At 59.2% G+C, this 12,792-nt stretch overlaps 1 protein-coding gene across 1 annotated transcript; it reads right to left on the reverse strand.

Moving 5' to 3' along the window:
* Window positions 1–4,124: 4,124 nt before the first annotated feature.
* TPSB2 (tryptase beta 2) lies at window positions 4,125–6,668 on the reverse strand. Its single transcript, NM_001081875.3, is given in 6 exon segments — window positions 4,125–4,460; window positions 4,536–4,699; window positions 5,691–5,956; window positions 6,063–6,234; window positions 6,376–6,436; window positions 6,650–6,668. Coding segments are annotated over 5 exon segments (828 nt in total). The 5' UTR covers window positions 6,650–6,668; the 3' UTR covers window positions 4,125–4,295.
* Between the last annotated feature and the right edge of the window lie 6,124 nt (window positions 6,669–12,792).

The following is a 12,792-nucleotide window of genomic DNA, read 5'->3' on the forward strand; positions in this document are numbered from 1 at the left end:
AAGGGTGGGGGGGTCAGTGCTGCCCCCTCCAGGAAGCCCTCCCTGGTTCCTGTGGGGCACACTGTCCCCTCTCCTCTGTCCTCCAGGAGCCTGGTCCTGGGGGTTCGTCAGGAAGGTCCCAGCTCGAAGCCCAGATGGAGCCAGGAGGAGACAGCTCAGGCCCCCGCTACTGGAGTCCCTGTGCCAACCCACCCTCCCCAGGGTCCCCGTCCCCACCCCCGTCCCTGGGTCCTGTGGTCTCCACCACAGATCAGATGGGCACAGCGGCCCAGCCCAGGACAGGCCTATCCCAACCGTCATCTGTGCGGCCAGGGTCTGATGACCAAGCTGATTAGGGGACCCTGGGACTTTCCTGCCTCCCCCCTCCCTGCCAGCTCCAAATCGCAGGCGGTGTTGTGGGTGCCTCTGAGATCCCCTCTTAGATGTGGGGAAACTGAGGCACAGGTGGGGGGAGTGACCTGGTGATCCACCAGGATGTGGCTTCTCGGGGCATAGACTTGTCCCCTCCCTGCCAGCACTGGGCCCCAAGCCGCGGCTCAGAAGTGTGTGTCCCACGTTTGATGTGACAACGAATAAAGTGGACAACAGCACCACCCTCTGTGTGCGGGGCCTTTGCTGAGCTTGTGGTGGCCACACACCAGGGAGGGGGATCTTCCCCGGTCAGCCCAGAACATGGGGAGCAGGGTTGGAGTCCAGGCTGCCCCTCCCAGGGCCCAGGAGGCCTGCTGTCACCCACTGTAGGGGGCAGGGGCAGGTCTGGAGGAACCCAGGTCCTCTTCCCCCTGAACCCCCAGTGCCATCCATGGGTCCCCACAGGAGGGACCTCAGGGCACTCACGTGTCCTGGTTCTATTCTCCTGCAGCACTGGGGACCCCTCTCCCCCTGCACCCATCACGCAGCTCTCTGCAGAGCCCGCGATGCCCCCAGGATTCCAGGCCTGCTGTCAAGAAAGAAACTCCAGACACTGTCCGAGTGGCCCCCTCGATGACTCTGTGACACGGTGCCCTTTCTCTCCCCGTTTGTCAGGAGAGCAAGCTCAGGCAGAGGGGGCATCCCGCCCTGGAGGGCCTCCCCCGTGCCCTGGGATGGCACTCCTGGCCTGGAGGTCTCCCACAGCCCAGCAGAAATGGTCATGTGGGTTTGCGTGGCGACCCCCTCGGGAGGACCCCTGGACATTCCCATGTCTTGGACGGGACCCTCCTCTGGGCCGCCCACCCCAGCACCAGCCGCTCCCATGGCTGAGGCTGCCTGTGGACCCCACCAGGAAGGGCGGACCTGACCCTGCCTGGCGCAGCCATGCTCACTTGTGTCTGTAACAGTGGCCGCACTGAGATGGGTCCGGTTTGAGGGACATGAGGACACCCCAGGTGTAAGTGTTCCCCAGCCTGCTCCCCTCCCCCACCCCAGGCAGCTCAGGTCTGCGGCTCTGGGTTCCAGCGCCCAATCCTCGTCTTCCCACCCCCACCCTGTCCACACTGAGCCTTTCCCCTGAAATACCCCTCCCTCCACACTCCATCCAGCCCAAGGCCAAGTGATACAGGCTTAAGAAAGTTCTGGAAGTCATCACCCCAGCAATGGAGAGTGATGGTCCCTGAGTAGGATGGGGGAGGAGGAGTGAGGGTAGGTTTTTGGTTTCTTCTTAACATGTTGGTGTCTTACAAGGGTTTGTGGGGGGCGTGTATAATGTTTGTAATTAAAAATGACTTCTGGATCCAGAGGAAAGCTGAGCGGCCTCGGCGCCCGCGCTGTTACCAGGTTTCCCATCAGAGTCGGAAGCTGCAGGAGAGTCTGACTGGGTGGAGCCAGGGCCCGGGACTCCTGTGCCTTGGGAGGTGGACTCCGGGTGCCCCTCCGTCCCCTCCCTGGCGGCTGCAGGGGCAGGAGTGGGGGGGCTGGGCCGGGCTGGAAACGCAAAAGAGCCTCCTGCCTCGGTTGTTCTAGAGCCTCGCCTGACACGGACGCCAGCCTGGAGAATTAGGGTCAGAGTGTGTGTGCGTGTGTGCATAATCAAATCCTCAATCTATAAACACAAACACCTCCAACTTTAAAAAGCAAACAAAAGAATTTTCAGCAACTGTGGAAAACAAAGGGTTAATGCATCCATTCAGTTAAGAATCCCAAAATGATGAAGAGAAACCCAGAACTCTAAGAGCCTAATTGACAGAGGAGGAGCAGAACCGCCAGAGGAACAAACTGCTGACCAATGCGGGGCGTGGCCAGCTCCCCAGGAAGGAGAGAAGTGTAAACAGCAGACACAAACAGCCCGGGGACGCTGTTCCTTACGAGAATTTCAAAAGTTGAATGCATGTTGTGCTTTTTCCCCATAACGCAGCATCTGACACTTCTGTTGTGTTATGTCTTATGTATCACGTGTCATATCTTATGTATCACAGACAGGGTGTTACAGGTTGTTAACTCCACCCACGAGATATTGTGTCTCACGTTTGTATCCAATATTGGATTCAAAGAAAACCAGGCGGACAGAAGTTGAAGGGGTGAAGGCACGTTTTCTTCAGACTATGAGACGGCGGGGGGAAGGCGACCCCAGCGCAGAACTGGGCTGCGTTCTGGACACAGTGGGGACAGCGGGGAGGGGAGCCGGGAGCAGGGGGCCGGTGGACAGGGCACTGCCAGGAGGTCTGGGCGATTCTGGCTGAACCAACCCAATGGGGCTCCGGCCCACAGAGGCTGGCACGGTCGGTACCAAGGGCGGCAGTGACGGATTTCTGTCAGATAGTGAGGGTGATCTGGGACCAAGGGCCGGGGATTCCTGCTACCCTGACTCAGAGAGTTCTTGCTAAAACTGGATTCTCCCTGGAGGTGCCCAGACGGGCCCATGAGAGGGTCCAGGAGCCTGACTCAGGCTTGGTGAAGCCGAGAATCTTCATTGCTGGCTGGTGATGAAGGGAGCTCAGTGACCCATGGCTGGGGGGAGGAGAAACGGGAGCGAGCCTGGTAGAAACAACGCAGCATTGCCCCGTGGCAGCTCTCGGGACATCTGCTCTAGACTCCATGGTCCCACCAGGGAGCAGCCCAGGAACCCAGACAGTACTCGCGGCCTTCCGTACATGAGCAGAAACAAGGATGTGCACACGTTTCTGCAACTGAGAGGTGTGAACACATCTCAGTAAAAGAGATTGGACACAGGCGCGTCCATTAATGAGATGGAACGGGGCAATCTCTGGGGACCAAGATCTGACAATAGAAGGTCGGCCCTCCCCTGCCAGCAGGTGTGTGCTCCCTTCACGAGCAGGTGCTCAGCCTCATTAACAGTCGCAAAGAGGCGATTTAAAACCTCTGTAATCTTCCGCTATGCCCATGTGAAAATATTGAATGTTGGCCTGCATGGGATGTGACGGTCATTCTCCCGAAGTGCTGGAGGGGGCGTGAGGGAACAGCCCCTTCGGAGATGAGTTTGGCATCGTCTAGAAGATGGATGACGCTCACACCCCAGTTCTCAACAGCCTCCTCGCTGGCTCACGCCGCAGACATTCGGGGTTTGTGTGCAGGCACGGTCACCTGGTCCTAAGACCCCAGTGGGGACATCCTGAGTCCCCAGTAGCAGCCTGGACAACAGGCACCACTGGGGAGTCCAGGTGGAGGTGAGAAGCGATGACACCTGCTACAGGCAGCGGCTCGGGGGACCATCACAGACATGCATGCAGGCACAGGTGGGGCTCAAAAGAGCGTTCCCATCGATTACAGTCACACAAATGAGAAAATGGGGCCAAAGAGCCATCCTGCACGGCCCATGCCCAGTGTGGGCCTGCAGGGAAAGGGGAGGATGATGGTGTGAGGGGCAGGAGGGTTGCGGGGAGTGGGGGCTGGGCTCCACATCCTGACCCCCTTGCTGGGTGCCTGGGTGCCCGAGAATCATCTTTTCAACGGTCCCAGTTGCTCTATGTGTCCCGAGTGCACGGTGCCACTCTCCAAAGGAGACGTGAGCCAGCGTGCTGAGAAGCGGGCCTGGGACACAAGGGGCTGGGGAGGGCCCACCCCCACGGCAACACCCAGAGCTCGAGGGCTGGACCCCCGGGGACAGTGGCTGCGCCCGGCCGTGCCCTGCACACCCTTCCTCTCCCTCAGTGACACCCCCAGGCAGAAACAGTGACGGCCACAGCTGCTTTCCATGCTCTTTAATGAGGACCAGTGTCCATGCCTGCTCCCTGGGCCGTGCAGGGAGGTGGCTCTGGGCAGGGGACGGGAAGGACACCACCTGGACAGGAAGCAGTGGTGTGGGGACAGGAGGGGGCTGGCTTCTCTGCTGATCCAGGTGGCAGCCCTGGGGACGGGGCTCAAGAGTCCTTGGGGACATACTGGTAGATCCAGTCCAAGTAGTAGGTGACACGGGTATAGATGCCCGGCCGGTTGGGCTGAGCACAGCCGTTGGCCCAGCTGACCACGCCCGCCTGCAGCCAGGTGCCCTTCACCTTGCACACCAGGGGTCCTCCGGAGTCGCCCTGGGGAGGAGAAGGGTCAGCGGTGGCTCAAGAGGCCAGGGCGGGTTGGGGCTGCGGGGGGACACGAGGGCCCACCTGGCAGCTGTCGTGCCTCCTATTCCCTGCACACAGCATGTCGGCCTGGACAATCCGGATGTTGTCCCCCGTGGACACGCCAGTGTGGTATTTCCTGTCACAAACGCTGTTTTCCACAATGGGGACTTTTACTTCCTTCAGGGGAAACGGAGGTGGCAGACTGACTGGGGGGTGAGGGGGAAGAAGGATCAGCAGGCAGGGCGGGGGCACTCAGAGACCCTGTCATCACATGGCGCGGGGGCAGAGGGATGATAACAGGAGCGAAGCTGGGCGCCTGCTCTGGGCCAGGGCCTGCCAGCTGCGGGACTCGCAGGGGCGAACACTGTGGCTCTGGCCCCTCCTTCCCGGGGCTGGACCAGGATCCTCCCGCTGTGGGGAAGGGAAGGGCGGGCCGCTGGGGGCTTGCCGAGCCCAAGCCCTAGTTCCACCCAGCTCTGCCTCCTGCCAGCCCTCGGCCCAGGCCTCAGGTGTCCCCTCTGTGCATGGGGCAGTCAGACAGGATGCTGCCTCTCCATCGGCCCTCCGGCAATGACACACTCAGCTTCCCGTGTAAGGCCCAGGGGGCACACCACAGGGCACCTGCTCCCCCAAGGCTTTGCTCTGTACTGTGGGTAAAACGGGGACCAGAGCTTCTAAGAGAAGTGAAGGTGGTTGTGCGGGAGGATGAGCCAGGGCTGCAGCCACCCCCACCAGCACTCCACCCGGGGCAAGACCCTGGCTCCCTGGCGCCTCGGCCCCCTCATCTGTGCACACAGGGACACGATGTCGGCTACCCCGCCCAGTAGTGGGCATTGTTCCCTTTCCCTTAACAATAATAAGACACTTTATGTGTGCCGCTTCTCTGTGTCCTCAGATCACATCCAGGAAATACCAGCTGTGACTGTACTCATTGCCTGCAAGGAGAAACTGAGGCTCAGGTGCGCCGAGTGACTTTCCCAGGCACCAAGAGGGCTGGCACTGGGTCTGATGGGCTCCCAGCCCCTGGGCGTGGCACATGCTGCCTCCCACCGCCTCTCCCCCTTCCCAGAGTCTGCAAACTCGCACTCCCTGAGCCAGCCCTGCGGGACCCTGTCCCCAGAGGGACCCCCTGGGGATGGGCCATGGGTGTGACCAGGTCCCCGCCCACCCAGCCCTCCCGCTGTCCCTGATATTCACCTCCATTGTCGACATCGCCCCAGCCTGTCACCCAGCACGGCGTCCCCGGGGGGAAGGTCTCAGAGGCAGGGGGCAGAGTGACCACCTGGACATGGCTGGAGATGTTGACAGGGTCCTGGAGCTCCAGCAGGGCAATGTCGGCCCCGTTCTCAACTGTGTAGTAGTAGGGGTGGGGGAGGATCCTGCTGACGGGCAGCAGCCGGTCTCGATAATAGAGGTGCTGCTCTCGCAGCTGCACCCTGATGTCTCTGAAATCTTCAATGTCCCTGGGGAGAGGGGGCCCCAGCTCAGGGTCCTGCGCCACCTCCTGGACGCCCCTTGGCGGGGATCCCCGGGATGGCCCCCACCCTGCCAGGCCCCGTGGAGACTCACGGTCCAACACAGTGCGCCGCCGTCAGCACCCACTGGGGGTGGATGAGGGAGCCCCCGCAGAAGTGTTTCCAGTATTCAGTGTTCTTTCTCAGGCTCACCTGCCAGGGCCACTTGCTCCCAGAGGCCTCCTGTCCTCCTACGATGCCCTCTCGCTCCAGGGCCTGGCCTGGGGCTGGGGCAGGAAGCGCCTTCAGGACAGGCTACAGTCCGGGCCCTGGGCTCGGCTGTTCCCTGGCCTGCACATCCCTGGGTTTCCCTGAACCACCCTCGGGCCTATGGGGTGAAGGGGCAGGCCTCAGGGGTCAGGGCTCACCAGGGGCCGCGTGGCCCAGGTTCACCACGAGGGCCAGTGCCAGCACCAGCAGATTTGGCATCTGGAAGGAGGAAGTAGGGGCAGCATGAACCTGGCTGGCGGCTGGGCCAGGCCCGAGGTCTGCAGGGTGTGGGGTGCCCGTGGAGTTGGGGCCCCCGGGGACTGGTGGTCAGCCCAGGCCTGGGAGCTGGGGTCTCAGTGCTCCGGATCTGAGGCTCGGCCACTGTTCTGCACAGTGACACTTGCATCTCGGGGTGTTGGTGGGGGCCCTTACCTTGGCTGGTCCCTGCTGCTGTAGACCCAGCCCGCTCTCCCCTCCTCTTTTATCCTTCCAGACAAGGATGGGGTCAGAGGAGGGGCACTCCGTCCTCCAATCCAGAGTGGAGGAAGCGGTGATTCAGACCCAGGGTCCGAGAACCCTGAGCCAGGAAGGGGCCCTGCTTCCCCAGCCTGGGGTGACAGACCCAATTCCCCTGGGGGCGGAGGATTCCAACCACGACCATTTCTGGGTCTTCTCTGAGCAGTTCCGCTGATGGCAGCGGTACCCTATTATCTGGGGGATCTGAACGCCACCAGCAGAGAGAGAGGCAGAAGGAAGCGATGGTGAGATAACAGAAGACACCAGTGCCGGCCCTCCTTGGACACTCCCCCCCCAGGCCCCACCACCCCATCCCCCGTCCTCCGCGGCCAGGGCTGACCACTGTCCCTGGCTGTCCATCCTCCCCACCTCCTCACTCTCCCTAGGCTTGCTGGTCACCTGTGGCCTGCAGCCCAACCCACCCCACATAGTCCGTGGGCCATCCGTGGGCCCCTCCTGTGCCCTAGGGGAGCCTCGCTCTGCCCAGACACTGCTCGACTCCAGCCTGACTGGGGGCCACCTGCCCCCAGCTGTCTCCAGCAGCGTCCGTCCCAGGTGACGGAGCGCTCAGTCAGGCTGTGCTCCACATGGCGGGTTAGAAGTTTGCCTGTGACCTCAGTTCTCCTGTTGGGTCAAGAAAATGTATTGATTTGTGGTTCGTTCAGGGGTGTGACTGATGCCCTTTCCAGCCATCTAGGTCTCCGAGCCCACCCAGGTTGTGTGTATGGTGTAAGGTCAGGCCCAGGCTCTGGTTTTCCCATAGAGGGGTCTCACTGTTTCAGTGCATCGGCTGAAAGACTGTCCTTTACTCTCTGGATGACTGTGTCTTTCTAAAAAATCCGCTGGCCTCGCCTCTAACTCTGGACTCTCTCTCCAGTTCCGTTGATCTGTGTTTCTCCTGGTAAATGGGGCGTGCTGTCTTGATTGTTTGCTGAGAATTTCTATTCATCACGAATAGGTGTTGAAGTTCGTAAAATTCTTTGCATCTAAGGACATGATAATTGTTTTCTTTTTTGTGTTTTAACGTGATGAATTATGTTGACTGATCTTCGAACGTTAAACCAACCTTGCATTCCTGGGATGATTTGTAGCTGGCCGTGAGAGGTCATTCTTTTTATATTTTGAGGAGCTCGATTTGCTAAAAAAAAAAAAGCAACTAAAAACAAACAAACAAGGGGCTGGCCCCCTGGCCGAGTGGTTAAGTTCACGTGCTCCACTGCAGGGGGCCCAGTGTTTTGTTGGTTTGAATCCTGGGTGCAGACATGGTGCTGCTCATCAAACCATGCTGTGGCAGCGTCCCACATGCCACAACTAGAAGGACCCACACTGAAGAATATACAACTATGTACTTGGGGGCTTTGGGGAGAAAAAGGAAGAAAATAAAATCTTAAAAAAAAATTATCAAACAAACAAGAAACCAAAAAACTTCTCTTGGTCATGATGCACTATCTCCCTTACATATCTCTGGATTCAGTTTACTAATACTTTGTTGAGAATTCTTGCATCGATGTTGATGAGGGGTATTGTCTGTAGTTTCCTTTCTATTTAATGTCTTTGTCTTATCCTGACCTTATAAAATGCATTGGGAAGTGCTCCCTCCTATTCTGTATTCGGGAACAGATTATACAGACGTGGCATTCCTTCTTCCTTAAATGTTTGGTGAATTTATCTGCGAAATCATGTGGGTCTGAAGTTTTGTTTGGAAGGTTTTTGACTACAATTTTTTTTTAAAGATTAAGATTAAAGACAAAGATTTTTTTTTTAAAGGGGTGCAGGGCCGGTGCCTCCATGGCCGGGAGACCTTGGATGGTGGTGATGGAGCAGCTGGAGGGAAAGCCCAGGTCAGAGGGGCCGGCCTTGCTCTCTCCAGCTTCCTCCTGCCCTCTGCGGGTGCAGTCCTGTGGCAACACAGACCCTGGTCCAAACCCAGGCCCCAAACACGGCCCTCGATGGATCTGACCACGAGGACCCCTGCGCCCAAATAGGTGGAGAGAGGAACAGTGACCGGGGAGGGTGGGAGAAAGAGCCAGAGGCTCTCGGGAATGAGGCCCATCGGGCTCTAAGGAGAGCTGGAGGCAAAGGTCCCCGCAGGCGGGACCCTCATGTCCTTGGGGCCGAGAGCAGGGAGGGCCAGGATCCATCAGGTGAGGTTGGTGCTGAGCACCCCAGGGGGTCCCCACCCTGAGCGAGCCCTTGTGGCCCTTCTGTGGCTGGGAGGAGGCTGCTGGTGTAGCCCTGGCGGATAACAGGGTCACTCAGGAGAGACCAAGTCACAGCAGGATGCAGGCTGGGGGAGGGGAACAGGGAGGGGCTGCTGCCAGAGAGCACCTGCCTCTCCCCGGGTGCCCCAGACCCCTCCCCCCAGGATGGGCAAAGGGTGGCCTCCAGGGGGAAGCTCCTAACTGGAGCGAGATTCCGGGCAAGTGACTTCATCTCTTTGTGGGAGTTTCTGCATCTGACCACCCCGGGCCTTGGCGGCTCAGCAGGGCAGGGTTGGGTCTCCCGCCCTGGGGCTTTCCCCTCATCTGGCCTGGACCCAGGACGGTTTACAGATAGCAAAGATAGCAAAGGAGCATTGGCTCTAATCAGGGAGGGTCAGGGCTGCGGGGCCAGGATGAGGCAGAAGGGGGCGGGCAGAGGGGCCCGCAGAAGGTCAGCCCCTCTCTGTGGCCAGCCTGGGGATGGGCAGGTCCTGCATCCTCCCGAGGGGATGGTGCCCGGGTGGTCAGGCCACTGCAGACAGACACGACCCTGCACTCCCGGCCCCGGGGGCCTGGGCAACAGAAGACACCCCCCGCCAGGCCAGGCGGGCGTTGCAAGGCTGGGAAGGGAGGCCCTCTGGGCCAGGAATGCCCTCCCTCTGCCTCAGCTTGCTCTCCTGACAAACAGGGACAGAAACAGCACTGTGTCACAGAAACATCAAGGGGACCACATGGACGGTGCCAAGGCCGGCCTCACTGGCTTGCAAGCTGTGCCAGCAGACAGCCCCAAGCTCGGAGGGGCCTCACGCCCGGCTCACTGCTCTGCTGTCACCGTCTTGAAATTTGTAAGCATTTTTGAACAAGGGGCCCTGCATTTTCAGTTTGCACTGGGCCCCCCAAATTGTGGAGCCGATCCTGGCTGTGTACGTGGTGCTTCTCCGTAGACGGCAGCCGGCATCGAGCGGGCATCCAGGACTTTGCAGGAGCCATGGCGTCCTCGTTTCCTGTGGCTGCTGTAAGAAATTGTCACAAACTTGGTGGTTTTGATGACACACGTTTGCTATCTTACGGTGCAGTAGGTTTATATCTGACACGGGTCTCAGAGACTGAAGTCCAGGTGTCTTCAGGGCTGTGCTCTGTCTCGAGGCTGCAGGGGAGAATCTGGTTCCTGGCCTTTTCCAGCTTCTGGAGGCGTCCCCCACCCCGGCTTGGCTCCTCCGTCTTCACAGCCGGCCATGCCGCCTTTCTCTGACCCCGCCTCCACCATCATGGCCTCTTCGGACCACGGCTGGGAAGAGGCTCTGATTTCAAGGACTCAGCTGATGACACTGGGCCCACCTGGGTGATCCAGGCTCCTCTCCACCTCAGGGTTGTCGCCTTAATCTCATCGGCAAAGCCCCTTTGACCCTGTGAGCTCGTGTAATCACAGGTGCCCGGGCCTTAGGACGAGGGCATCTGGGAGGGGCCCGCCTTCTGCCTCCCACACGCGGGAGGGGGTGCGGATGGAGAGAGGCGTCCCCAGTGCTGGAGGTCAATAGAGTCGGGACAGGTGAGGGCCCTGAAGTGCCCTCCTGTGGGGACCTGGGGGTGCCACTGAGGGGTCCAGCAGGCAGAGGACCTGGGTTCCTCCAGACCTGCTCCCACCCCTGCACTGGGCGACATCAGGCCTCCTGGGCCCTGGAGCGGTAGCCTGGGCTGGGGAGGCACCCAGAGGGTGGTGCCACTATTGATTTCATCGATCATCTGGGCAAACATGGGCCAGACACTTATGAGCCGTGGCTCTGGGCCTGGTGCTGGCGGGAAGGAGACAAGTCTGTGCCCTGAGAAGCCACATCCTGGCCAATCAGGCAACTCCCCCTACCTGTGCCTCAGTTTCCTCACATCTAAGAGGTGACCACTGACCTAGAGGGTGTCAGAAGCTCACAAGCCCGGCCTGTGATCTGGAGCTGGCCAGGAGCTGGGGGAGGCGGGACAGTTCCGGCCCCTCTCGGGCCCCCTAATCAGCTCGGTCATCAGGCCCCGGGCAGAGGACAGTTAGAGCAGCTGTGCCTGTCTGATCTGTGGTGGAGACCACGGGACCAGGGGATGAGGATGCGGCCGGGACACTGGGGAGGGTGGGTTGGCTCGGGGACTCCAGTCACTGGGGCCTGAGCTGTCTCCTTTTGGCTTGTCTGGGCCTCGAGCTGCCCTTCTGTATTTCTTTTTTTTCTTTTAAATATACTTTTGATTTTAGAACAGGTTTAGATCTACAGAAAAATTGCAGAGGCAGTGTAGACACGCCACAGCCCCTGTCCCCGGGCTCGTCATCATCAGCATCTCACACTGGGTGAGTCGTTGGTTGTAATAATGAGCCAGTGTGAAGCATTGCAGTAATAAGTCCACAGGTTATCCACATTCCCTCGGTTTCCCCTAACGTCCTCTCTCTGTCCCAGGATCCATCCAGGCCGCACACGACATTTAAATATCTCGTCTCCCTGGGCTCCTCTGGGCAGGACAGTTTCTCAGGCTCCGGGCTCCTCCTGTGCACGTCCTGCCCTGGTCCTGGTGTCAGCCGTTCTCCAAGGAGCCAGGCTCTCATCCATGGAGGATGCCTCTAGGAGCGCAGGTCTGGGCACCGGGTGTGCCTGTCGCTCTTGGGGTGTCACCGCCTCGAGGCCCTCGGCCGACAGAGCGAGGGCTGTGTGCGAGCTCCCTGCTGTACGTGCACGGATCTGTCCACAGCTTTATGCGGATCCGTCTTTGTTGACATGAAGCTGAACACGACTTCAGACTCAAGTCTCCGGCTCTGATCCATCACCATGCGGATCATTCCGGCCTCCTCCCCTTATCTGCGACCTCTCACCCCTCTCCACCCACTGCCTGAATCCTGCACTTCTCACGTCCTGTGCGGCGGTGTGGGAACCGACCCCTGTCCCCTGCGGGATGAACTCCATCAACCAGAGCACAGAGCTGTGCCAGGTTTGCCCACAGTCTCACAGTTGCGCCCATTCCCATAGTGACGTAGGGTGGCCCCTTTGTTCCCACCCCTCCAGTGAGGCTCTCACCCACGGCGATCAGCTCGACTGTCTGTCTCCTTCTGCGTCTGTATTCCTTTGTGTTGCCAGCTGGTGGCCCATCGCAGGGGTGCCCGAGGGCATTTATCCACTGGCCTGAGGGTAGGCTTCTGGCTGTCTCCTGTGTCGGGTGTTGTGAATTAAGCTGCTGTGAACACTACTGTTCATGTCTCTTTGTGGACGTTTCTGTCTCTCTCTGAATATTTCTTCTCACAAGATTATTCCTGGCCGCTCTGGACCTGCCCTGCTCCAGTCACTTCTCCGGGGCCCAGCTCCTCTCGGTGGTGAGTAGTATTGACGGACCCAGATGCAGGTGGTTGGCGTTGCTGATGGCACTGGGGGTTCCACCCGGACAGAGGTAGGGAAGGCATGTGTGCATGCACATACACATGCACACACGCACACACATGCTCACACATCATGTCTACAGTTCCATAGCTATACTGAAACCATGAACCCCCTCAATTCCACAGCGCAGGGTTATTCCAGCATGTTGTCCTGCCCTTTTGGTGTGAAGCCTGGTTCCCACCCTTAATCCACCGATTTACTGATCAATTCCCCCCCCCCACCTTGTCTCTTCTCTCCGACTCTCCGACTCTGACCCCCACTGGGACTGGCCAGCCCCCCGGTGCCACCTGGACTAGACCCTCCGTGTGTGTGCATGTGTGCATAATCAAATCCTCAATCTATAAACACAAACACCTCCAACTTTAAAAAGCAAACAAAAGAATTTTCAGCAACTGTGGAAAACAAAGGGTTAATGCATCCATTCAGTTAAGAATCCCAAAATGATGAAAAGAAACCC

This window comes from Equus caballus, chromosome 13 (genome assembly GCF_041296265.1).
Source record: "Equus caballus isolate H_3958 breed thoroughbred chromosome 13, TB-T2T, whole genome shotgun sequence".
NCBI classification, from domain to species: Eukaryota; Metazoa; Chordata; class Mammalia; order Perissodactyla; family Equidae; genus Equus; species Equus caballus.